Below are 26,736 nucleotides of genomic sequence, written 5' to 3'. Positions count from 1 at the left end.
ATAAGTTTGAGTGGTGTCTTTAAAAGTAGGAAAGATCACAATTTGAAGATAAAGTTGGAATTCAAGAGGACAAATATTTGTTTATAGGAAGGGGAGTTAGGGATTGGAATAATTTACCAAGGGAGATGAATAAATTTTCTAATTTCTTTGCAATCATTTAAGAAAAGGCAAGGTAAACAACAGATAGGGAATCTGCCACCTGTGTGACTGCCCTAATTGCAGATCAGTAGTGACTGCTGACTGATTGATTGACTGATAGTGAGAAAGCATTTTCGTAAATGGGGTTACGATCAAATCCTATAAAACTGCAGCTACATGTTTTCATCCAAGCAATATGTGAATAATCTCTGCCATCGAATATTCCACACACCATGATTTTAGGAGAGAATTAAAAAAAAAAAAAAAAAAAAAAAAAAAAAAAAAAAAAAAAAAAAAAAAAAAAACTGGCATTAATTTGAGTTTTATTTACAAGAAATTAATCCTACAGAATGATGTACTCCAAAAGTGAATACAGTAAAATTTAACGTATTTACTGACGTATTAGACCCCCTTTTTTCCCCCACTTTTACAGCCAAAAGAAAGTAAGGGGGGGTCCAATATGCGATAACCTCAAATTTTGTCCAGTGAACACATGGCTTCTAGGCTACAAAGAGCTATAAATTATACATGTAAACATTTTACACTATTCCTTAACAAACTTATGGATGTATTTGAGTTATACTGGCTATTTTCGTTGGAAGGCAGCATTTCTAAATGTAAAAAGACAATAAATGGTGAACACGACTTTTAGGCCTACATATAAAGTAAATATAGTCAGTTTTAGTTACTCATATCACGTCATTAGTTTCATCTCATTAATTCCTCTGATTAGGCTGACATCAGGAAGGGCATGCGGTCGTAAAAACTGGCTACGAAGATTCGTTTCGCTTAATACTCGACCCCGTTATGAAAAGAGATAAGGGTCTCATATTATATTATGTAATATTGACAGAAAATAACTTTATGGCTAGGGGTCTTCCCTCCTTAGGAGATTAGAGTGCATAGATCGTAAATGACCTATCCTCAACCTACATAATACTATGGCCTCTCTCCCTGAAGGTCGGAAAGAGCACCGCCACATGGTAGTTTCCTTCTTAATCGATCCCAGCTTGTTGGGAGTTCGGATAGCTAGCCTCTCCGATTCCCAGGACACCAAGATGGTTCGACGTAGCTGAGAACAAATATCTTTAACAGGTACATTGATAGGCCTTGGAGGTAAAGGAACCGCTTCCTTTGCAGCTTCATCCGCAAGTTCGTTTCCCGCAATCCCAACGTGGCTTAGAAGCCACGCGAAAGTGATTCTGGTGCCAGCATCACTTAACCTGGCTAGAAGGTTATGAATCTACTGCACCAGTGGGTGTTGCAAGAAGCAGGTTCAATAGACTGCAGAGAGCTTAACGAGTCGGTACACATGAGAAAGTGGCTTCCTTTGTCACCCAGTGCAAACTGCAGAGCCTCTAAGATGGGGTAAAGCTCCGCAGTGTGCACACTACGTACACTAGGAAGCGAGATCTTCGTGCTTACATCATCGGCGCCGAAAGAGCAACAAACATTATCACCGATTTTTGAACCATCCTTTAAGATATGTCTCACGGCTGGATATTAGTGAATGAAGTTCTGAAAATACCTCCGATAAACGGAAGAATTCATGTTCACCTTGGGTCCACAGAGTAGATCTAGATGTATATCCGGTTGAGGAACTAACCACGGAGGTACCTTGCTAAAAGTTTGTTCAAGACAACCACCGATATCGATGTTCAAATCACAACACAAGCTATCAATTCGAAACCCAACCGGCTGTGTGGCATTCGGCTGATTTTGGTACCTCTTGTGGTATTCGGTAATAAAGATTCATTGATTGCCAGGATGTAGCAGCATTTCACGTATTTTGGGAGCGTAAGTAACTGCTGCCTCCTTATCTGTAAAGGTGGAACTCCCGCTTCAGCAAGTAGGCTCGGAATGGGGCTAGTAAGGAAAGCTCCCGTTGCCAGCCTAACTCCACTATGGCGAATACTGTCTAAAAGGCTCAGTGTAGATTTTGATGCTGAGCCATAAGCCGCACTTCCATAGTCAATTTGGGAGAGAACAGTTGCCGTGTAAAATCGTAGCAGCACCGCACGGTCAGCCCCCCACAAAGTGCCGCAGAGAAACTTAAGCATATTAAGTCTCTTCATACAGGCAACCTTCAAACGATGGATGTGGGACTGTGATGTTAGTCTCTTATCAAAACAGAGACCCAAGAATTTGCAGGTATCTACCACTGGTAAGACACTGTTTTGCAAGCGGAGCTCTGGTTCAGGATGCACAAGCCGATGTTGACGGAAGTGTACAATTGAGGTTTTCACCGCTGAAAATCGAAAACCATGTTGCAGGGCCCATCTGTCAACTCAGTTAATAGCTTGCTGTACTTGTCTCTCAGCAAACACCACCCTTCCAAAGCTGTAATGTAGAGCTCAGTCGTCTACATACAGCGATGGAAAGACTGTGGGCCCAGCAGCGGCAACTATGCCGTTGATGGCAATTGCGAACAGCGACACTTAGTACAGATCCCTGACGTACTCCATTTTCCTTAACGAAATATTGAGAAAATGCATTCCCTACTCGGACTTGAAAGCGCTGGAGGAGCATGAAGTTCTCAAAAAACGTTGGCAAATTTCCCTGTGGAGAGTGGAGAGAAGAATTCTTCCCGGACATCTTCGGCAATTACGTGCTTGCTGACTGTTGAACCTGTGGTTAGACGATTACTTGCTAGGTACTTGATGTTTGCGGAGTTGATGGTGGGACAGAGGGTACAAAACTTCTGGGAGATATGCGAACACTAGCGGCCTTCTCTGCAAAGTAGACGGAGAATTCCAGAGGACCTATTGATTTATACTTCTTCCGTGTTTCTGCATAAGAAAGTTTATCTAGTGTCTTAATCTCCTGGATCTTTTTCTTCCTGTTTAAATGTAGGGCAGTCTTGGACCGTGTGGTGTGCTCCCTGGTGCAGTAAACACACACTGGTGGTGATGTGCACTCCGCATCGGCATGCACCACTTTTCCACATGCGTCGCATATTGCCGATCTCTGGCAGCGTGGTGAGGTGTGGCAAAACTGCTGGCAGTTGTAGCACCTCATAGGAGGAGGAAAATATGGTCGAACAGTAAGTGTGCACATGGATAACTTAATACCTTTGGGCAGTTTCTCAAGATCGAAAGTTAAGATGAAAAGCCTGTGTCGTAGAGGTTGTCACTGATATGCCTATTAAGATGTTTAACATTGGACACACCTCTACGAGCAAGGCTTCGGATAAGGTCGTCATCGGAGGACTTAATCAAGTCCCTTTGAAAGATAACTCCTTTGAACGAGTTAAGGGACTTGTGGCTCTCAACCTTAACTGGCACTGGCCCAAACACGGTGGCTTCCAATAACTTTTTACTCTGCACGAGCGTACTAGTCTTAATGAGTATGCTACCATCCCGCAATTTCCTTATTTAATCTACTTCACCAACAAGACCTTCCACAACACTGCTTATCAGGAACGGGTTCTCTTGAAGAAAGCTCTGTCTATCGATTCTGGTCGCAACCAGAAATCGTAGCAGATGCTCTTCAGAATCTTCCTTACTAGATAGATCAACACGACAAACGTTTAAGTTTCCTAACTGAACAATAAAAAGAACGCAGTTTTAAGGCCTGCAGCCTTCAATGAATCAAAACCAAACTAAAAAAGCATGCATAGTCCCCCGAGTACCCGGGATATAAAAGGTCGACCTTCGGCAGAGCCCTGACGTACCGAAAGCAAGGCTATATACTCCAGAAGGCCACCTTCGGCAGAGCCCTGACATACCGAAGGCAAGGCTATATACTCCAGAGGGCGCCCGGTATTTGGAGGGGGATCGCTACGAACTACTCTCTCAGTATCATTATTTATAAGTTTCATTTCTGTATTGACTGGATGCACGTATATAGACAAGAAAGATGTTCCACCTATCAATACTTTATTTATTATAAATAGATTCACATCAGTACCGGTTTCAGCCTCCTATGGCCATCATCAGCTGGATATTACAATATTGTAGCCATTAGACATTGGTGTATGTCACAAAGATATTATTTTTAGAGCATCTGCATGTCTAATGGGGTTAAAGATAAAATGTGTTGTGATAATGTTTTGTCTATATGGGGTTGAAATAGTATCTACAGGGTGGCGCACGAATAGTTGACACATTTCAAAAGCAAATATAAAATGCAACTTATGCATTATGTTGTGAAATTTTCTCGCACACCTTTCCTGTTTTATGGAAATATCTGTAGAGGTGACACTGCTGCTTTGTCTCCAAATGCCTGCATTCCAGTGAGCTTTCTGCCACGGCCGACCATGGCTGACTCTCCGTTCAGCAGCGCGCCAAGACAGTAATATTTTAATGCGAATCAAAAAGTGTTACGGCGACACAAAAGAAATTTCGAGCTGCATTTCAGACTAGGTGGGCACGAGTAAGGAACACCACCCTTCACTTATACAAAAACCTTGAAGAACAAGCCAGTGCGAAGGAAGAAAAGAGACCACGTGCACCAGTAGTTCAGTCTCCTGAAACCATCGCTGCACTGAGGGTCGCCATGTACCCGCATAAAATGTCTGTGCTACATAAGCTAACAGATCTTCACAGGCAGAAGAGTTTGCAGTACGCCTTATGGACTCAAGATAAAAATGAAGTACTGTTTAACACTTGGTTCTCTGATGAAGCCTATTTTCATCTCAAAGGGGCAGTTAATAAACAAAATGTGCGCTTTTGGGCTACAGAAAACCAGACAATATTCACGAAAAAAACACATATGGGGAAAAAGTGAGTCTGTGGATAGTTCTGTCAAGTCATGGGTTAATTGGATCATTTTTCTTCAGTCAGACAGTTAATGCACAGCGATACAAGGACATGCTGGGGAATGAATTCATGCCTCAAATTCTCGCTGTATCTATTCATACGCAGTGGTTTATGCAAGATGGTGCAACACCTCACACAGCTAACAATGTTCTTGAGTTTTTGAGGGGAGTATGTGTTGATCGAGTAATGTCGCATTGTTACCCACAGTACAACAATTATGGCGGATTATTCTGGCCTCCTTAAAGCCAAGATTTAAATCTTTGTGATTTCTTTTTGTGCGGCTATTTAAAGAAAAACTCTTCGCTTCAAGATCTCAAAGCCGCATGGAAATACGGTTTGTGCAGCTCTCCAGCAAAATTCATTAAGACCTGTGCCGCAAAGTCGTCAGAAACATGCGCACTGTCTCGAAGAGGTTATCCGCCGACATGCGGCATAGGTCTTAATGAATTTTGCTGGAGAGCTGCACAAACCGTATTTCCATGCGGCTTTGAGTTCTTGAAGCGAAGAGTTTTTCTTCAAATAGCCGCACAAAAAGAAATCACAAAGATTTGAACATATGATATAGTGAAATGTATTTCCAGGATCCAAGCCTGTGTTCAAAATGTTCTGTGAAAGATAAAGGTGTTATTCTAAACTAAAATGTGTCAACTATTCGTGCGTCACCCTGTATGACGAATGTGGCAGTGAAATGCTACAGTAAGCTAAAACTTATTGCGTATACATTATACATAATGAACACATTAAACATATTAAAATACAAGAAACTTAGTATAAAACGCTTGATAAGTTTAAACACACTAAAACGTAAAGTACATACATGTTAAAACACTTGTTAAAATTTGAGAGTTCTTGTTCTGTGGAGTTCCTTTAAAGATCTCTGAAGTTTTCCGTAGGTTACTGGCTAAAACGTATAATTTTGCTTAACTTAAATTTTCCTGCTCGTATGGCAGATTGTGAGGCAATTTTGATTTTGGGTGAGGGGGGGTAAATTTTAGGACTTTCAGGAAACGAGCTGTTGAGGATCCAACCAGCCTTCGGGCTGAGGACTAAACATACATAGCTAAAAAAATATGCAGATGGTCATTGATACCTCTCAAATGGAAAGCTGTTCGAAAATTTTGCCAAAATAGTCAACGCACAGACACACAGTCGTTACGATTTGATTTATATAGATAAGGAATCCGCTCCACGTATAACACCTTTTGGGCCATGTTCGCTGGACTCGGGCTGAGAAACCGACTTTTCATTATAACTGCCTTATTAATCCTCCGGCTGAAAAAATGCACGAGAAAATATTTAGAATTGGATTTCCATCAAGTTTGGTCAATTTCCAATCAGGTTGGTCTTGTACTTTATATATTGTGGGAGAGTAAATTCACCATTTCGGTTAAATCCCAGCCCGTTCCGAGAATCTAAACTGGTATTGACCTTAAAACCTACCCTTGGACAGGTAGATGCTAAATATAAAGTTTGGTTCAAATATCTTCAGTTTTCAAGTTGTAAGAAATGCACTTTATACGCATTCACTCTTGCATTAAGTCAGGTGGGACTTGTACCGAAAAATGGTCCGTTAATGATATCTCCCTTATTAATCCTGGTATCAAAATGTTGCACATCAGAATAAAAGTTTAGAAATTAATTTCCATTAAGGTGGGTAGATTTCCATTAAGTTTGGTTGTGTATATTTTGAGGGAGTGCAAAATCACGGTTTCGGTTTTGTATAAACCCCCAGCCAGTTCAGGGATTTAGAAACAATATTTGCCCTAAAACCTATGCAAGGACACGTGGATTTGTTTGGTTGTGAATATTTTGAGGGAGTGCAAAATCATGGTTTCAGTTTCGTATCAATTCCCCAGTCAGTTCAGGGATTTAGAAACAATATTTGTGCTAAAACCTACCCAAGGACAGGTGGATTCCAAATATGAAGTTTGGTGGAAATATATCCAGTAGTTTTCAAGTAATAGGAGGACAGACAAACAGACAAACCGACAGAGAGACACCAAAGCTAAAAATTATGCAGATGGTCATTATTACATCTGAAACGGATAACTGTACGTAAATTTTGCCAAAATAGTCAATGTACAAACACACGGTCTTTACGAATTTATTTATATAGATAAAGGCTTGTTCTTCTTCCAGTATTTTTCCATTAGCATCCTAATTGCAAATATTAGATCTGTAGTTGACCTTCCTGGTCTGAAACCATACTGCTCTTCTTCCAAATTGGTTCAACAATATCTCTGATTCTGGCCTCTACTACTTTTTCCAATATTTTCAGGACATGAGACAATCGTGTAATACCACGATAATTAGTACATTTTCGTTGGTTTCCTTTCTTGAACAGAGGTACAATGATACCCATCTTCCAGTCCTCAGGAATAGTATTTTCCTCCCATATCTTGTTGAGCAGTCTGTAGAGCCACTGGATTACTGGAATTCCTGCCGCTTTCAGCATATCTGCACTTAGTTCGTCTATGCCCACTGCCTTTCCTTTCCTCATGCTCTTAAGCGCATTTTCAACCTCAAGCCATGTTCTGTATCTCCATTCAGCAACTTTTCGAAATAGATCTTGAGTTCCTGTTTCATTTCTCCCTCTTCTTGTGCCAGAGTTCCATCATCACATTCTATTGGTTTTATGGTCTCTCGATCCCTTCGCTTGTTTTTCACTACTCTGTATAGCAATTTCATATTTTCTCTACTGTCCTCATCCAGTTTGTCTGCAAACTCATTCCATTTCTTCTCTTTTTCTTCCCTTACAATGTTCTTTACTGCAAGTTTCTTGTTCCTGTATACTCCTTGAAGTCTTTGTATTTCTTGTTCATTGCATTGGTACCCCTGTTTTTGTTTTCCTTTGTCCAGTACCTTCTTTATCTAGTTTCTTTCTTTCACTGCTGTTTTCACTCTACCATCCCACCATGGTGTCTCCTTTTTCCTTTTGATGGAACTTGTAACTCCACATAGGTTTTTGGCTTCTCCCACAAAGGTGTCTTTGAAAGCTTCCCACTCTTCATTAACGTTGGTTACTTCACCCTTCGGCAGACTCTGTTGAATCCTTAGTTTGTATTCTTCCTTTATTTGGATATCTTCCAACTTCCAAGTTTTAACCCTTGGTTTTTTCATAATAATTTTCTGTGTTTCAATAGTCTTTTGTTTGAAGTCTACTACTAGCAATCTGTGGTCACTGTCCATGCTTTCACTAGGGGTGACCTTTACATCTGTGATGTATCTACCATAATCGTTATTCGTGATTACGTAGTCTATACTGTCAGATAACTCCTCAATTGCAATCATGTAGGCTGAGTGGGCCACAAACAGACCTCCGACCCAGGTAAAAATCACTGGCCTGGCCAGGAATCAAACCCGGAGCCTCCGGGTACGAGGCAGGCATGCTTCCCCTACACCATGGGGCCAGCTACTTCAATACTAGCACAAATTAATTAGAAAATTCATCACTGGTAGACCAATTCAAAAGCCTCTATTGTTATTTTCCTCAAACAAGTGAACATTAAAAAATATAGCTTCTAAACATATCATTTACATCAAGCCCTGAAAGTAAAAATAACCAACAATTTGGGAATACTAACTCAGGACTAGATCACACGTTACTTACAAACAATAACGTCCTTTTCTTCATCATCAGGTGGAAGTGGAGCTTCATCATTCTGCTGAGACTGAATTCCAACTGAAATAATAAAAATACGTTGTTCAGAGGATGTACAAACATTAAATAAAATACACTTTATCAATGTGACTACCACTATCTACTCTACCAAACAGGTTAGCTCAGTACGTTATGGCTCGGTCAGTGAAGAAACTTAAGTACCACGATGACTTGATATTATGCGATGATGGAAGTTCTGAGGAGATTGTTATTAAAAATAATGTGCTCTGCCCAGTTCTAATTTTTTCTTTCCATTTTTAGTAACACATAAATAACACCATTGGTTGACTTAAAATAAAATACCTGATCATAATTTTACATGGTGAGAAAAGTATCAATGCTAATGGAGGGCATGTTGAACATTTCATGTGGTATGCTGGTAAGTTCTATTTCTGTGCATTCTCCATTATTAACCCTTTCACTCCGGCGCAGCGAGTACGATGGTGTGACCCTCTGGATGCGAACAGTGAGTGGCTCACCGAGCTCACTGAACGGGATACTTGTCTCTCTCCGCTCTCCCATCCGCATATGGCTCCCGATGTGAGGAGAGAACAGGAAGAGGTTAAATTTATTTTATTTTTAATGCATAACTTCATCTGCAACCACCTTCTAAGAAAACTATCTATTAGTCTCCTCGCACAGAACAGTTATGATACTCATGTTAAATAACAGCTGAGAGAATCTTCTAGCATTGTCCACTAAACTTTTCAGTTTGGAATTATCTGTGTCAAAATTATGTTTCTTCATATTCAGTTTCTTACTTCTCCAATTTAGTTTTCTGCTCTGTGATTCAGGCACGTGGTCTTCATCCTCACTATCTTCATATTCAGTTGAAGTAGGCCAACCATTTAGACGATCCAGCAGTAACTGAAGTAGGAAACGTGCCTGAAGTAAAAGGTGTGATTGAAATCGTTCCATTACCAAAATCAGATGATAAATCACTATCATCGTCCTCTTCTTCAACGTCACTAACCAATATGAGGGCAAGAGCTTTCTCCACAGTATATCTATCCTCAGTCATCAGGCCTTTCACAATTTCGAAGTGATTGAAAGCTAAATCGAGAAGCACAACCATGTCAGCACAGGGGAGCAACTAGGCGCAAAGCGAGTAGCATACAGGACATATTGCTTTCGTCTTCGAACTGGTTACTCCTTTCATCTGGTGATCATAGCCAGAACGACAGACTCACAAGTCAGCCACAAGAAACCTCCAAGGCCGAGCTTCCCCAGCAGTCTGTTATAGCAAAACGGAAAACAGCCGAAAGACACATGACTTCTAGAGCAGTCGACCAGAGTGAAAGGGTTAACTTACTATGTAGAGTTGTAGAAAATGAGTTCTAACATGGAAATAAAGCATTTTGGGACCCATATCCACATAACATTTTCTATTTCTACGTGTGAGGAATGTGTCTTGAAAGTTTGGTCGTACCTTATTGTTACACACTGTATAGAATATTTTGGAAACAATCTCTACCCATAAAAATTCAACATTCATCCAGTACGGTATTACAATTTACGAACTTCTTCATATAGATCCATATTGATACAGTTTAAATTAAGAACTAGCGTTAGGTTTAATTGTCCACCCAAACAATACACTTCACTTTACAAGTGAAAACTATTTAATATAAAAATATATTAACCCTTACCACTTGCCTGTCGGGTGAGGCCCAACATTACGATATTCCCGTTCCGGTTGCATGTAGGGGGAGACAGACATGACATTTTGTCGCCCACCGCTCGTCTGCCGCCTCTTAGCCGACAAAATACAACGATGATATACTGTACTGCCATCTTTTGGTTCCGTGTGGAACTCTGTAGAATCCAGATACTATTTGACAGTCAGTCAAAAATCTATTATTTAGATGGCAGTGTAGCCGTCAGCTGTCCATTCACGCACACGAAACTCGAGCGATAGTAAACAAACGTGATCGCCAAGGGCTCTTCTAGTCGTATATAGTGAAACCTCGATTCTCCATTTTTCGAGGGACCATGAAAATAAAACGTACAACACGGGAAAACGGAAAATCCGGGAATGAATTAAAACCATCAACAATTTGGCTAAACATCACAAAAATGAAATATGTATAATTATAATCATACAAAACACCTAAACCAAACCAAACTGCAGCCCCAATGGGCCTTTGCCTGCTTAGCGATCGCTGCTCAGCCCAAAGGCCTGATGATTACGAGGTGACGCATGGTCAGTGCGACGAATCCTCTCGGCCGATATTCCTGGCTCTCTAGATCAGGGTCGCCATCTCACCATTATATAGCTCCACAATTAAAGGTAATCACATAGGCTGAGTGGATCTGGAACCAGACTTATATCCAGGTAAAATTGCCTGACCAGGTCACAATCGAACCCGGGCCTGCTGGATGAGAGGCAGGCATGTTAGACCGCGAAACAGCATTAATTACCGGTACATGAGTTCAAAATCTCAATACTTTATATTCAATTTTACAGGGGAATCTATGCCAGTTTCCCGTGAAAACTTCTTTCAGTTCTGCAACTTTGATTAGGCTAGCCAAACTCTTCGAAAAATCTAATAACACCAAGCCAAACGACAATCGACCACTAGTAGTTTTTAATTCACTCATCTAATAAAATAAAGCACATTAGATACAAAAGCACCCAACATGATGGTGAAATCTCTTAATTTCTTAATCTTTCATTGTAATTTGGTCTCCGGTGTACTGTTCGTAGTCAGTTTCTGGAAACCTCGTACCACGTAAATTAGGCCTAAATCGACTTTTAAAGGTTATGTTGAACTCGAAAACATGGTTTCGAATGTAAGTATCGATTCTTAAAAGTTCTCGAATGCATTATATTCAATTCTGCCTGTCACAAATCCAATCAAATTGGAAAAATAAAAGAAATATCATCAAAACTTCAGAAATTATGGTTATTCGTGACCTTGAGGTAATCTGGAACGCGCGCTCGCCGCACGTCAGAACGAGTTGGAAATCAACCATTTAAATGTAACGTGCGCAAATAAAACGACTGCGGTTTTTGGTATTTTAACACAAAAACATAAAATTCCCAGTCTTACATTAGGACCTAAACAGTAATAGGCAATCACAAGACTGCCCATGGCTTTCCTTTTTAATGTAAGTTTCAACATCTGTTCTGGTCTCGCTAACATAATCATGTACGATAATATAAAAAATACTGAATTTGTGTTAAGGAGCAGTTTCGATTCCTGCCTGAAAGCCCACTTACTCTACAGTGTCCTGAGCAAAGTGCCGAAAACCTGTTCGGCAGTACGATCGAAAAAATGTAAAAATATAAACATCTAACCCTGGATATAATATGAGCGTTTTATAAGTGCGAACATTTGACGAAACTTGTTCCGTCTTCAAGCAGAGCTGTCGAAATGGGCCATGTCTCCTTACAATTGTTGTGGCCACTCTCTGCTTTATGATTTACGACATTCTCTAAACAATACCACCCAAATGCGGTGCTAAGATGGTCCCTCACGCAAGTTCACTGCCAATCGCTTTTCCAGTACCGGTACAGTACTTGCTCTAATTATTGTAATGACGGGGCGTTAATGCTAAGATCGATAAGTATGCCATAGCCGTCCTTTCATGAGATACAGTTTATTAAAAAAATAATTGATCGGGGATTTAGCGTTGATGGGACTGGAATTTCTGGGCGGTTGATCCGAGAAATCGTTTCTTCAAGGAAGAGATAATGCAGGATTTTTAAAACGTGATTTAATTACGATGCTCGCAGGACCACGTAATTTGAATGCAAATTCCAGGAAAACGTATTTTCCGGGAACGGATAATCGAGGTTCCACTGTAAATGTTGTATATGTTAGGCAACACAGTATTTTCACACCTCTGCTCCTAATGAATATATCTAATAGTATTTCACGATGCCTAAAAGTGAACTAACGATGGTGGTTTGTGTACCATAACCCAACATGTACCGGATGCTGAAGGCTGGCACAATTATAAATCAACAGATCCAGATTTCAAGAAATCGCCGTTTACAGTGGTTTCAGCCTAAAAACTACCGCGAGGTATGACACCAGAGACTGATTAGAGTTTTTCAATTGCTTTTTAGCGATGATTTGTACACTGAAATTATGAACAAAACCCATCGGTCTGCGATAACGATAATAATAATAATAAAAATGCAAAATAATTTGTCTTAAATTCCACATATTGCTTTTCTTTGCTCCAGTATAGCTTGAGGTAAACTTGTATAGCCCAACTACATATTTAAAAGCACGTGCTATCTCCAAAATCGTGAAAGATGAATACAGGTCATGTAAGATAAAAATTTACATTTAAAATACGAGCAGTCGAGACAACACAGAGAACTTTAATTCGAGGGGTAAGGGTTAAACATACTTTGGAACATGTTTTGTGTCACTGGAGACTTCTTCAGCCATAACATCTCGTAGCAGAATACAAAGCTCATTGTTGCTGTCTAATGATTTAAAAATGGAAGAACCCATGTCTTTTTAAGGATTGTTTGAAAATACACTAAATATAAAATATACACACTATTTACATAAAATTGTCCACCACCTCAATTTAGAAGTAAGGCCATGCGGAGCATAGTTCTTAATTTAGTTCCCCCAGTAGGTAGATCCATGTACTTTCACATCCTTTTCTTGTTTCTTACCTTGTTTCTTGTAGGTTCCCATCCTTTCAATAATGTTTATTTTTTTATGTCATGTTACATTTTGTTTGTGCCCCCCCCCCCCCCCCCTTAGTGCTACAGTATACATTACAATTAAATTAATAATATTAATTTAATTGTAATCTCAGTTCAATACGGACCAAATAAAATTCTTATTCACACTATACATTCCCAGCAACCTGCCAACAAGCTGCACGACCTCATCCGTGACAACAGAGCGACCCACCCGAGGCATGTTGGCCACATGCTCTCGTCCGCATCGAAGGCTTTGACCCACTATGTTGTGGTTCTGTAAGGCAATGCCGAATCCCCGCACTCCTCACGATGATCTTCATGACAATGTTGTGCTGTAACGCCTCAAGCACATTCAATTTTAATTCAACTGTGCTGTTCTTGTTTTGGGAACGTCTTGGATACTAACTGATTGACTGATCTCTCACAGCTAAGTGCATGCGTAGACGACAGGATGGCCGAGTCCATGTACTGTCAGATAGGTTGGGTACCACCATAACGTGTCAGTTTCTTGGCATACATATAACAGTGTTACCAAAAATAAACAAACAGCCCTTTTAAGTTTTAAACTCCAGGTTTGATCTAATATAATGGTACAGTTTGTGGCCTAGCAGCACTGCAGTTGCTATGAGTGTGTCTTATCAGTTTTATTATTTGGAATGATATTGCTCTGTTTGTGATTGCACTTCAAAATTTGTCAATTTGAAGAAAGTGTGTAATTTATGGACAAATGAAGGTGGACTGACAATTGAGGAGGCAAAAGCAACTTTTATTTTAATAGACTGATATCATAATCACAGCTATAGGACTCTTCCAGTTTTATGTGGAATCCAAACGCTATGGATATGAATTTTCCTTTTTTTAAATCAGATATACTTTTTTTTTTTTTTTTTTGCTATTTGCTTAAAGTCGCACCGACACAGATAGGTCTTATGGTGACGATGGGATAGGAAAGGCCTAGGAATTGGAAGGAAGCAGCCGTGGCCTTAATTAAGGTACAGCCCTGGCATTTGCCTGGTGTGAAAATGGGAAACCACGGAAAACCATCTTCAGGGCTGCCGACAGTGGGGCTTGAACCCACTATCTCCTGATTACTGGATACTGGCCGCACTTAAGCGACTGGAACTATCGAGCTCGGTCAGATATACATTAGCTGGGATTAGAACCACAGCCACTCTCAGTGAGAAGCCACTCTGCTATTATGCCTGTAAAAAAAAAAAAAAAAAAAAAAAAAAAAAAAAAAAAAAAAAAAAAATTAAAATTGACATATTCATCTGTATGGGTATGAGGGAAAAATATGTTTAAATAATTTTAAAGAGTGCTATTTTTTACCTGAGTGATAGTTCACATTCAGAATGAAGATCAAGCTTTAATGAAGACTGTCTCAACATGTTCATTCATGATGATTCACAGAATTGGCAAATTTAATACACTGTGACTAGTCAACCATCATGCAACATTTGCACTCCATGAGAAAGATTAAAAAAGTGAGCGTGTGCTTTAAACACAAAAGATGGAAATAAGGAGGTAGTTAATTGCGGTTTCTCTAGACGCAACGACGATATGTTGGAGCCAATAATATGATAGTGTTCATCTTGCTGAATTTGTCACAATGAGAATGATCACGGGCACGATCAGATCAACTCCAATTCAATGGTTGCCCATACTAAGCCATATTCCTCCATCCCACCTCCGTAGATGCACTGCTCTGATGAATGAATACAAGATCCAGAATAATCAAGGATTGCCCATTCATGAGGATATCCTCCACCTACACACAGACAGACTTAAGTCAAGACGTCCACCCATCTGCACGGCGGAGAACCTTATAGCTAGTAATTTCAACCTGACTGAGAGATGGTCTAATGAATGGAGACAATTTGCTCCAGCAGAATCCTTAGAAATGCCATGCATTACACAGTAGGTACCTGGTTTTGAACAACCTCAAAATGTATGGTCCAAGATAAACCGGATCCGGACCAACCATGGAGTGTGTGCAGATGTGCTGTATAAATGGAGGAAAAGTTATCATCCTGCTGCGACTGTGGTGCTGAGAGGCAAACTGTGAAGCATATCACACAAGAATGCCCACCGAGACGTTTCAATGGAGATACAAGTGAATTTTTCCTGCCGACGCGACAGGCAATTACCTAAGTAAATAATGTAGATATAAATCTGTAATTTATTGTACTGTTAAATAAATAAATAAATAAATAAATAAATAAATAAATAAATAAATAAATAAATAAATAAATAAATGAATGAATGAATGAATGAATGAATGTCACCACCTGCCCATGTCTTGACTGTTCATCGTCCCCCCTCCAGGTACTAGAATGCTGGACATCCTCACAGGAGAACACGTGAGTTTGAAATGGTCTGAAAGTACTTTAGAAATTCAACTCTTGAGGTTGTACCCAGGTGTTTGTTCAACCAGTATTCTAGTATTTTTATCTGTTCCTAATTCTGTTAAAGTTAGGAGTACAGACTGCTTTCTAGTGAATCATAAGTCTTTTCTGAAGTCAATGAAAGAGACAAGGGATAAAAAGAGGTTAGTTTTTTATGTAAAATTTAACAACTGACTCACCGTTGAAGAGAAATGGTTTAAATACTCGAATGGACAGGTTCTGAAGAAATTCTCTCAGTGTGATTTCCCCGGTTACAAATTTCTTCTTATTGACTTCCAATGCACGTTCTTGTAATATCTCTTCACGTCTCTTCGCTCTCCCACTTTCAAATCCCTGTTGTTCCAACACGTGCAACATCAGAGCCTTCTCAGATTCAACCCTTTGAAGCGCATCTGAAAAAGCGGTAATAACATGATAACTTTATTTTTATTTGATTTAATTTCATTTTAAGATAGGCTAGTAACTGGCACCTGAATAATTACGAACACAAGAACAAAATACACACACAAAAATAGTGACTGAATGGATGGCTAAATTTCTCGGAAACAGGTCTCAGAGAATGAGAGTAAACAAAGCGTTATCTGTTCCTGTAATGATTAAGAGTTGGTCCCACAGGTCAGTATTATTGGACCTGTATGTTATCCTATATGTATTAATGACATGAGTAAAGAACAGGAATCACACATAAGGCTATTTGCGGATGATGTCATACGTTATAGAGTAATAAATAAGTTACAGGTTTGTGACCAACTACAAGAAAACCTTGACAAAGCTGCGAGTTGGACAGAAGACCATGGTATGATGGTAACCAGGACAAAAAGTCAGGTTGATAGTTTCACCACAAGGAAAAGTTCTTTCAGGTTTAATTACTGTGATGATAGGCTGATAGTACCTCATAGGGATCACTGTAAGTACCTAGGTGTTAATATAAGGAAAGATTTTAATTGGGGTAATCACATAAATGGGATTGTAAGTAAGGGTTAGAGATCTCTTCATATGGTTATGGGGGTATTTAGGAGCTGTAGTATGGATGTAAAGGAGAGGGCATATAAGTCTCTGGTAAGACCCAAAGAGTATGGTTCTAGTGCATGGGACCCTCACCTGGAATACTTGATACAAGAACTGGGAAAGATTCAAAGGAAAGCAGCACGATTTGTTCTTGATGATTTCCGACAAAAGAGTAGTGTTATGAATATGTTGCAAACTTTGGGCTAGGAAGACCTGGGAATAAGGAGACAAACGGCGCAAATAAGAGTTATGTTATCAGCTATCAACTGAGAGATGGAATTAGTAGATGAATAAGCTTAAGTGAAGCTTTTAAAGATAGCAAAGATCGTAATATGAAGGTAAGGTTGGAATTCAAGAGGAGAAATTGAGAAAAATATTCATCAGGGATTGGGATAATTTATGAAGGGAAATGTTCAATAAATTTCATAGTTCTTTGAAATTATTTAAGAAAAGACTAGGTAAACAAATGATAGAAATATATTACCTGGGCGACAGTCTTATATGCAGATCAATGATGACTGATTGTTGAGTGAATGAGAAAATTGATTTAGAAATAGAAAACATTCTTGTTCTATGTTTATTCTGATACAATGAAAAATAAGGGAGAAATATGGTGGCCATCAGCAAGTTTAAGTCTGAGAACTGATAATTACCTCTATGGAGATGATACCAGCACAGTTTTAAACACTTTGAACATCTCTGTCAATGTGGATACAAATGCAGAACAACTTGCAGCTGGACTCAAAGCAGGGCAGGCAATGACTGCAAGCTTAGGCTATCAAGAAGTTTGTAACTACTGGATTTTTACTGATGGAAGACCACAAAGTTCAGAGATTATTTTTTCTGTTTTCTGACAAAGAGACAGGTCTTATCGGAGTGATGGGATAGAGAAGGGGTAGGAGAGAAAAGAAAGCAAGAGTGGCCTTAATTAAGGTACAGCCCTAGTATCTGCCTGGTGTAAAAAGGCGAAACCATGAAAAACCATCTCCAAGGCTGCCAACAATGGAGGTTTGAACCCACTATCTCCCAAAGGCAAGCTGATAGCAACATGAATCAAACCACACAGCCAGAGAACAAACCATCGTCCAAGACCTCCTTCCCAGATATCGAAATGAAAGAGATTACTTTCTAGTGAGTATTGTGACAGGTGACGAAAGCAGTTTTTATCCTTATGAACCAGAAATAAATGGACAAAGCATAAAATGGTACCATCAGAATTTGGCAAAAAAGAGAGAGGAAAAAAAATCTTATCTGCTGTGTCTTTTGTTTTGGGATACAGAGAGGTAGATTCTGACGGAATTCCTTGAACGTGGGGAAACCATAAAGGCTTGCTTTTATGAAAATAGTTCCACCATGCATTGCATGATAAATGCTCTGCAAAGAATATCATCCTTCAACAAGATAATGCACATCCTCACCTCTCACATCACCAAGGAGAAAATTGGGAAAAAGCGGTGTTTAGATGAAAAAATGAATACACTGACAAAGTTTACAATGCCTTGAGAGAATGTGGCCTTTAAAATAGCATAAGATCATCAAGTCAGTGTTGTTATGTGGCTGAAGATGTTACAAAAATACGAAACATGTATCACTATTGACTAGTAAGTTGCCTTAAGCAACTATAGTATCGACAAGGTGGATAATAAAAAGTATTTAGTTGTGGAGATGATCCCTAAAGGTCAGAAATAGTTCGCGGTCTACAGCATGTACTGATCTGTACATTTCAGTGACAAGCACAGGAACACTGCCCTCTGATGTATGCTGGTTTCTTCCTTACGATACCTTAATCAGATGTTTTGTTTTTTTTTGCTATGGGCTTTACGTCGCACCGACACAGATAGGTCTTATGGCGACGATGGGACAGGAAAGGCCTAGGAGTTGGAAGGAAGCGGCCGTGGCCTTAATTAAGGTACAGCCCCAGCATTTGCCTGGTGTGAAAATGGGAAACCACGGAAAACCATTTTCAGGGCTGCCGATAGTGGGATTCGAACCTACTATCTCCCGGATGCAAGCTCACTTAATCAGATGTAAGGTTATTGAAGTTATTAAGGAAAATGACAACTTTTTACTATCTTCATCCAGTGAATATGAATATGAATAAGAGCTGCAATTTTTCACAAAAATTACAAAAATAAAAATTATTTAGGTACCGATATTTAATGTCTTATCTTTCTTTAGGCTAGCTATTTATGTATACTTCTTTCTAATCTCATTCCAATTTTAGCTTTGATTGGACTGGGTTACTCCAAATCCATAGAGAAGGAAGATATCAATCCCGTAACCGATACGAAGTCAGCGTATGCATAAGAGTGATACGTGAATGCAACAAACTGCGTGTTGGAAAGAACCTAGTATAGTGTCATGTAACAAAATGTGTGACACGACATTACCTAGAGATAGTACCTTGTGAGCTTCACAGGCCACGGATCTGTATGTCATGACCATCCGTCAATACTTCACATCGCAGCCTGCACAGCTGCTAGATAATATCACGTCACACATTTTATTGAAAGACGTAATTTGATTATGAAATTTAATTTAAAAAATTTAACCAAATACCAGCCCCCCCTCATCATCATCATCATCATCCTAAACCATCTCCAGTTTCCCGGGTGTGGTGTATGAGCCTACTCCATCTCATCCTGTCCTTGTACCATTCCTCCTCCACCAATTTGTCCCAATCATGACCTCTCAGCAGTACATCGTTCTTAACTAAATCCATCCATTTCCTTCGTGGCCTTCCCAAGGGTCGTCTTCCTTCTACTTTTCTGTCAATTCCTTCCTTGCAGTTCTGTTTACTGGCATCCTCTTCATGTGACCAAACCACTTCAGTCTTGATATCTGAATCTTATTGAGGAAAGAATCATCTATTCCTACTTCTTCTCTAATTTTCTCATTCCTAACCTTGTCTTTCCTGGTTTTCTGGATCATAGTGCGTAGGAATTTCATTTCAGCTGCCTGAAGTTTGGAATTATCTCTATTGGTCAGTGTTGTGGTTTCGAGACTGTATGTAAGAATTGGTGTATAATAGGACTTGTACAATGTCATTTTTGTTTTCATGGGTATTTGCTCATCCCACAGCAGGTGTCTTACCTGGTGGTAAAATTGTGTTGCCTTATTGATTCGACTGTTCACCTCATGTTTTGCTAGGTTGTCATTTGATTAACATTACCCAAGTATTTGAAAACTGGAACGCTGTCCAGTTGGGCTTCATTTAACATGACTATTGGTTCTGCTCCTTCCCCATACACTTTCATCACCACCGTCTTGGTCTTGCTGATGTTTAAACCATATTTCTTAAACTCCTCATTCCAGCTTTGCATTCTCTCTCTCAATTCCTCTTCTCAGTCACTCCAGATCGCAACATCATCTGCAAATGTGAAGGCTTTGATATCCCCATGTTCTTTCCTTTTAATAGATTTCATTACTACATCCATTACAATAATAAATAGAAGTGGTGACAATGAGCTGTCCTGCTGCACTCCTCTCTTTGTTTCAAACCAGTCCGACAAACCACATCCTACTTGAATACAGCTTCTGTTCCCACTATACAACATTTTCACTTTGTCTATGAGGCTGTCTCGCACTTGAAGTTCTTTCATGCATTGCCAAATTCTTTCCCTTGGTACACTGCCGTATGCTTTCTCAATGTCCAAAAATATTAGAAATAAAGTTCCCTTACAATTTCTGGCAGTTCTGGGAATGGAACCTGGGCCGCTGAGGACAGAAGCCAACAGTGTTAATCATTACACTATGGAGGCGGATGTAAGTTTCTGTACAACACTCATACTTTAGCATACAATTATCACTTCAGCTATTTTACAGTCCCCTCTACTGTATAGCTACACTATTATTACAGTGACTGTTGTGCAAGCATACAGCAAGAATCAACAGCACCACCATAAAAAAATGTGAATGTAAATGACTACTAAAAAGAAGATAATTACACATAAAGTGCCAGAACTCAGGATAATTGAAGTGCTGTTGACTTCTCAGGTGGTTCAGCATAGATCTGTGGAATGACTGCATGCTGAAGATAGACTTGTTCTCAACATCATCCACACTGATAGTTTCGGGTCCAACCCCTGGGAACAGAAAAGAAATCAAACTATTAACATGTGATTGTCATACATATTGTACCAGTTTATAAGTTTTTACAATTTGCGTTACATCACTTCGACACAGTTAAGTCTTATGGCGACGAAGGGACAGGAAAGGGCTAAGAGTGGGAAGGGAGCGGCCATAGCCTTAATTAAGGCCTGGTGTGAAAATGGGAAAGCACAGAAAACCATCTTCAGGGCTGCCGAAAAAGGGGTTCGAACCCAATATTCCTTAAATGCTGGATACTGGCTTGTTTCAGAGGTTAGACTGTATTTTCTTGCGCCTGGTTAAATTTCGGTAAGGGTATTTTCATGTAATTTATGGCGAGAAGGTTATCACTTTTCTACTGGCGTTTGATATATGTTTTCATGGTACATACACAGTACACATAGGTTAGCTGACGCTGATACTGGATACTGGCCGCACTTAAGTGATTGCAGCTACTGAGTTCAGTCAATTTTTAAGTACAGTTAAAATCCACTATAGCGGATACGGCTTATAGCGAGAACCCGGTTACGTGAGATTTTATGTCCCTTCAAAATCCCTATATTAAACTGTGTATTGTCCTTTTCTTACAGTGAAATACTTGTAAAGTGACAGCGAGAGCCTTATTACTGACGCATCCATTATTACAAGTGATTTTACCAATATTCATGCACCCAGCCACTATATTGCATGCGATCGATCATCTTCGGTATAGTTTCCTCGCTATGTCCACTAGCAAGCTCTCTCGTCGACACCTAAGACGATATTAGAGTCTATTAGTGACACCCGTCGTCAACTGCCATTCCGTAAAGAAAATCAGAAATGAAAGAGGACAACATGTTTTCGTAATAAATATGTAAATAACGTGGTCAATAGCAGTTGTTAACTTGTTAGAAATAAAGGCTAAGTAAACGGTCGCTTAATTTTAATACTCCACACTGAAATTAAGTAAGAACGCGATGCACCTCAAGATATAGCACAGCGCATAACTAATTTCAGAGGTTAGATTGTATTTTCACGCATCTGGTTAAATTTCGGCAAGGCTATTCTCATGTAATTTATGGCGAGAAGGTTATCACTTTTCTACTGGCGTTTGATATATGTTTTCATGGTACATACACAGTATACATAGGTTAACTGATGCTGATTGAATAACAAAGCTGAAGCGTTTGCCACAAAATGTGACCTGTGGTACCGTTTTCACGCTATGAGCACTTGCGAGCTCTCTCATCGACAATCGAAGGTGATGTCAGAGTTGATTAGTAATACCCATCGACTGCTGTTCCGTAAAGAAAGAAGAGAATATGTTTTCATAAGAAATACGTAAATAACGTGGTCGATAGCAGTTGTGATCTCGTTAGGAATAAAGGCTAAGTAAATGATCGCTTAATCTTAATACTCTACAATGAAATTAAGTATGAATGTAATACACCTCAGGATATGGCAGAGTGCATCAACGATTTCAGAGGTTAGTTAATATTTTCTTGTTTCTAGTTAAATTTCGGAATATTCCCATGTAAATTCGTAGCAAGGTGGTTATAATTTCTCTACGTGCCCTTGAAATGTTTTCATGATGCATATACGGTTAGGTTAGGAGAGGCTGTTTGAAGAAAAAAATTGAAACGTCTGCCACAGAGGCCTCTGAAGTGATACTGTAATTTTTTCAGAATGAAATTAAACATATACTTTCACGTAGTATCGGATTTTGAAAAATAACAAACAAGTAAGCCGTAGTGTGGATATCATCTGGGAAAACGCAAGTTTTGAACAAACTGATTGTCGTTTCATACCTATTTTAATGTGTATAGCCCCCCCCACCGACTTTTATGGAAAATCGGATATAACGGCAATCTGTTATAACAAGTAAATTTTTTGTTTCTATGAATTCTTGCTATAACAGAATAAATAGTGGGCGAAACATGTACCATTCAAATTTCTGGTAATTTCTATGTGTATTTAACCACACAATAGTGGAATAAATTGTATTGAATAGGTGGTATTAAAATTACTCCTTGTATAAACTTTGTGATAACAGACTTCTACTGTAAATTAGATAATATTATATAATATCATAACTAGGCCTACTGTAATTTTGAGTGTTCCCTCATGGGATTCTCAGAGGTCTTTCTGTTGGAAATACTGAACTTTTGAGAACATCACAGCAGGAGAAGACTTAAATTCAACTGACCATTCCAATAAAAATTTCCCTGTCCAATCGTCGCCGTAAGACCTGTGTCAGTGCGACGTAAAGCAACTAGCAAAAAGAAAAAAAAAATACATAAGTGCAAAAACAGGTAGATGTATGGAATCAAGAGATAAAAAAATTTGGGATGAAAGTAAGCACAGAGAAAAGTAAAACAATAGTGATGACAAGGGGAAGGAAGGAAGGAAGCTGAAACTGAATGGTAAAATTTGGAAGTGGTTAAAATTTTCAAGTACTTGGGAAGTGGGATCACAGACGATGGAAAGATAACCGAGGAAATTGGGAAAATAATACAACAAGCACACGGCTTCTACCAGAGTGTAAAGGGTATTTTGTGGAACCAAGATGTCCCAAAGAAGTGTAAGAAAGATTATACTGAACCTGTTATAAACCCATTTTAACCTAATGAAGCTGGATCATGGACTACAACAAAATGAGAGGAGAGTAGAATTCAGGCAGCGGAGATGAAATTCCTAAGAGGTATAGACCAGAAAGGATAGAATTAGAAATGAGGAGATAAGGAAAAGGACAGGAATCTTGAAACTTCAAGACAGGATAGAAACAACAAAGCTAAAGTGGTATGAGCACATGATGAGAATGGGAAAAGAGAGAGTTCCAAAAAAAGCTTTTTTAGAGAACTTAACAGGAAAGAGACCACGAGTAAGACCCCGAAAGAGGTGGACAGATTCAGTGTGGGAGTGCTTAGAAAAGAGGGGAGGAAAACCAGAAGATGTACTTAAAAAAGGAGAAGTTTGGTGGAGAGACAGGCAGCGATGGAGGTCCTTGATTTACAACCCGACCCAGGAAGCTGGAAACGGGAAATGAAAATGATGATGATTATTGGAAATTAAGCACCTTATTCTTAGTTGCCAGCATTTCACCCCAGTGCTCCAATTTGGGCTCATCAGTTTGTAACCAGCACATCTACCAAGGTGCACGACTAGTCCATGTAGTGGAGGCCAATGCACAGGCTTCTTGTAGCCTTAGGCAGTGCCAATGCACTGTAAGAGACTTGATCTCTTTTACAAAAATTTGTAGTTCCCAATAACAGACCAATTACATTATACTGGAATTATTATAAATTTACTCATTCAGGACAAATATTTAAAGTTCCCTATGGGAATTAAATTCTATAAATTTAACTGGTTGTCAAACAGCCATTTTGAAATTGACTACTTGCCTATTACTGTTTTGGTCATAATATAAGACTGGTACATTTGCGGTACATTTTTGTGTTAAAATGTCATAAAAATAGCAGTCGTTTTATTCGTGCAGCTTAACATTTAAAAAGTTTGTAACATTTCACACTCGTACTGGCTTGTGCAACGAGTGCACTTTCCAGCTGAGCTCAAGGTCACAAATAACCAAAATTTCTGGAGTTTTGACTTTTTTTTTCTTTCCAATTTGCTTGTGAGTAGTAACGGACCGAACTGAATATAACGTATTCGAGAACTTTCGAGAGTCTATATTTAAATTCAAAACCATATTCTCGAGTTCCACATAACCTTTACAAGTCAACGCAGGCCTAATTTACGTGGTACAAGATTTCCAGAAACTTACTAAAAACAGTATACTGGTGACCAAATTACAATAGAACAAACATTTAAAGAAAAAAAAAAAAAAAAGAGAGAGAGATTTTGCCATCATGTTGGGTGCTTTTGTATCTTATGTGCTTTATTTTATTAGATTAGAGAATTTAACTACTTTTCGTTGATTGTTGTTTGGCTTGGCGTCATTAGATTTTGCGATGAGTCTGGCTGATCAAATTTGCTGATCTGAAAGAAGTTTTCACAGGAACCTGACAAAGTTTCCCTGGTAAAATTCAATGTCAAGTATCAAGATTTTAACTCACGTAATTAATGTTTTACTCCGGCCCCAGGGTCTAGCTTGCCTGCCTCTCACCCAAAGGCCCTGGGTTCGATTCCTGGACAGACCAGGCATTTTTACCTGGATTAGAGGTCTGTTTCCAAGTCTACTCAGCCTACATGATTACCTATCATTGTGGAGCTATCTAATGGTGAAAGAGAGACCCTAGCTAGAGAGCTATGAATAACGGCCGAGGTGAATTGTCACACTGAAAATGTTTATAAGCCATAAATTTCACTTTTTGTTCCGCATTGAAGTGTAACTATAAGAAATAAATTGACAAGATGGTCTACCTTTCCAATATAATATTGGACCCTCTTGTCAATACTGAAAATGTGTCGCCTCATAATCTGCAGGCCTTCCGGCTTAGCAGCAGTCGCTTGGTAAGCGAAGGCCCATCAGAGTTGTAGTTTGATTTAGGAGTGTTTGTAAGCTTTTTGTGACTTTAGCTAAATTGTTGATGGTTTTAATTTGTGCCCATATTTTTATATATTTCCAATATATTTAAAAAAGGGCAATATATTCAAAATATATTTAAAAATGGCACAAAGCAACACAGGAAAATATCAATACATTTTTTAATACAGAAAAGCAAAATTAAATTCGAGGCTATATATGTGCCATTAAACTGATGGCTGCCAAGATCTGATGTAAGCTGATGCTCTGTAAATTCAAAATATTAAAATCAGAGAAGATCTAAATATAGAACCGTTAGTAAAGAGGATACAGAGAGCAAGACTGAGATGGTTCGGACATGTAAAAAGAATAGGAAAGGAGCGGGTAGCAAAAAGGGAATTGGAAAGAGAAGTTAAGGGAAAGAGACAAGTTGGAAGACTGAGAAGAAGGTGGATGGATAAGATTTGGAAGGACATCAGAGAATCTGGATTGGATGAGGCGGAAGTAATGGAGCAGGAAAAGTGGAAGGACAGAAATTGACAAGATGGTCTACGTTTTCAATACAATATTGGACCCTCTTGTCAACTACAAGGACATGTTTCGTCTCTTAATTTTGAGACATCTTCAGCTTAAAAGATAATAAAACACATACAGTAGAACCTCGATTATACATTCCTGGAAACTATGCTTTCCCGTATTTGTTCAAATCACGTAAAAATCCCGCATTATCTATTCCTCGAAGAAGCGATTTCCTTGATCAACTGCCCAGAAATTTCAGTCCCATCAGTGCTAGATCCTCGATGACGCGTTTTTCAAGAAACTGTATCTCACAAAAAGACAGCTACGGCATAGTTACGAATCATGATAACATCCCATCATTGCGGTAATTTTCGGAAGTAGCCTTCGGTACTGTACTGGAAAAGCGATCGGCGGTAAACTTGCATTAGGGACCATCTTAGCATCGCATTCGTGTGGTATTGTTTAGAGAATTCTCGGAAATCATAAAGCAGAGAGTGTCTACAACAATAATTGGAAGTAGAAAGAGCGCATTTCGGCAGCTCTACTAGAAGACAGAACGAGTCACTTCAAATATTCGTACTTGCAAAAAGTCTACATTACGTCCAGGGTTGGATGAATAATTTTTTTTTTTTTATGTAATAATTTATTGCAGCCAATGGCCATACACACAATAATTCACAATGATTAGATTAGGTAATTAAATTCCATAGAGTAAAAAGGTACAATGTCAGATAGTCATTGTCAGGTCTTTACTAGCAGTCATAGTTCCGCTTGTAAGCAAGTCCGTACAGTGGTGCCCGTGTGTCCATGTGTTCCATCTGTGAGAGGACATTTAGAGCTGAATTCTGCCTCACACATATTGTAACGCACAGTGATGGGAGGCCGTTTGCTTGTCTAATTTGAGACACTGTATTGAGATCGCATTTTGCAGGGCACAGTGATGAAAAGTCTTCTGTCTGCCTAATTTGCAACACTCTGTTGAACATGCCTCGTCCGCTTGTAGGTGCACGCGAACTCTT

The 26,736-nt window shown here is 39.2% G+C and overlaps 1 protein-coding gene across 1 annotated transcript in view; it reads right to left on the bottom strand.

Moving 5' to 3' along the window:
- LOC136884936 (uncharacterized) overlaps positions 1–26,736 on the bottom strand; it is a 76,608-nt gene that overhangs the window by 25,533 nt on the left and 24,339 nt on the right. The window contains exons 7-9 of the mRNA XM_068230068.1: positions 20,595–20,732; positions 15,819–16,031; positions 8,509–8,580 (exon numbers count right to left, since the gene is read on the bottom strand). Coding sequence (XP_068086169.1) covers positions 8,509–8,580; positions 15,819–16,031; positions 20,595–20,732 — 423 coding nt within the window. The remainder of the gene's footprint in view (positions 1–8,508; positions 8,581–15,818; positions 16,032–20,594; positions 20,733–26,736) is intronic.

This window comes from Anabrus simplex, chromosome 13 (genome assembly GCF_040414725.1).
Source record: "Anabrus simplex isolate iqAnaSimp1 chromosome 13, ASM4041472v1, whole genome shotgun sequence".
NCBI classification, from domain to species: domain Eukaryota; kingdom Metazoa; phylum Arthropoda; class Insecta; order Orthoptera; family Tettigoniidae; genus Anabrus; species Anabrus simplex.
Note: the sequence above shows the minus strand (reverse complement) of the source record. Positions and strands in the feature narration are given on the sequence as shown.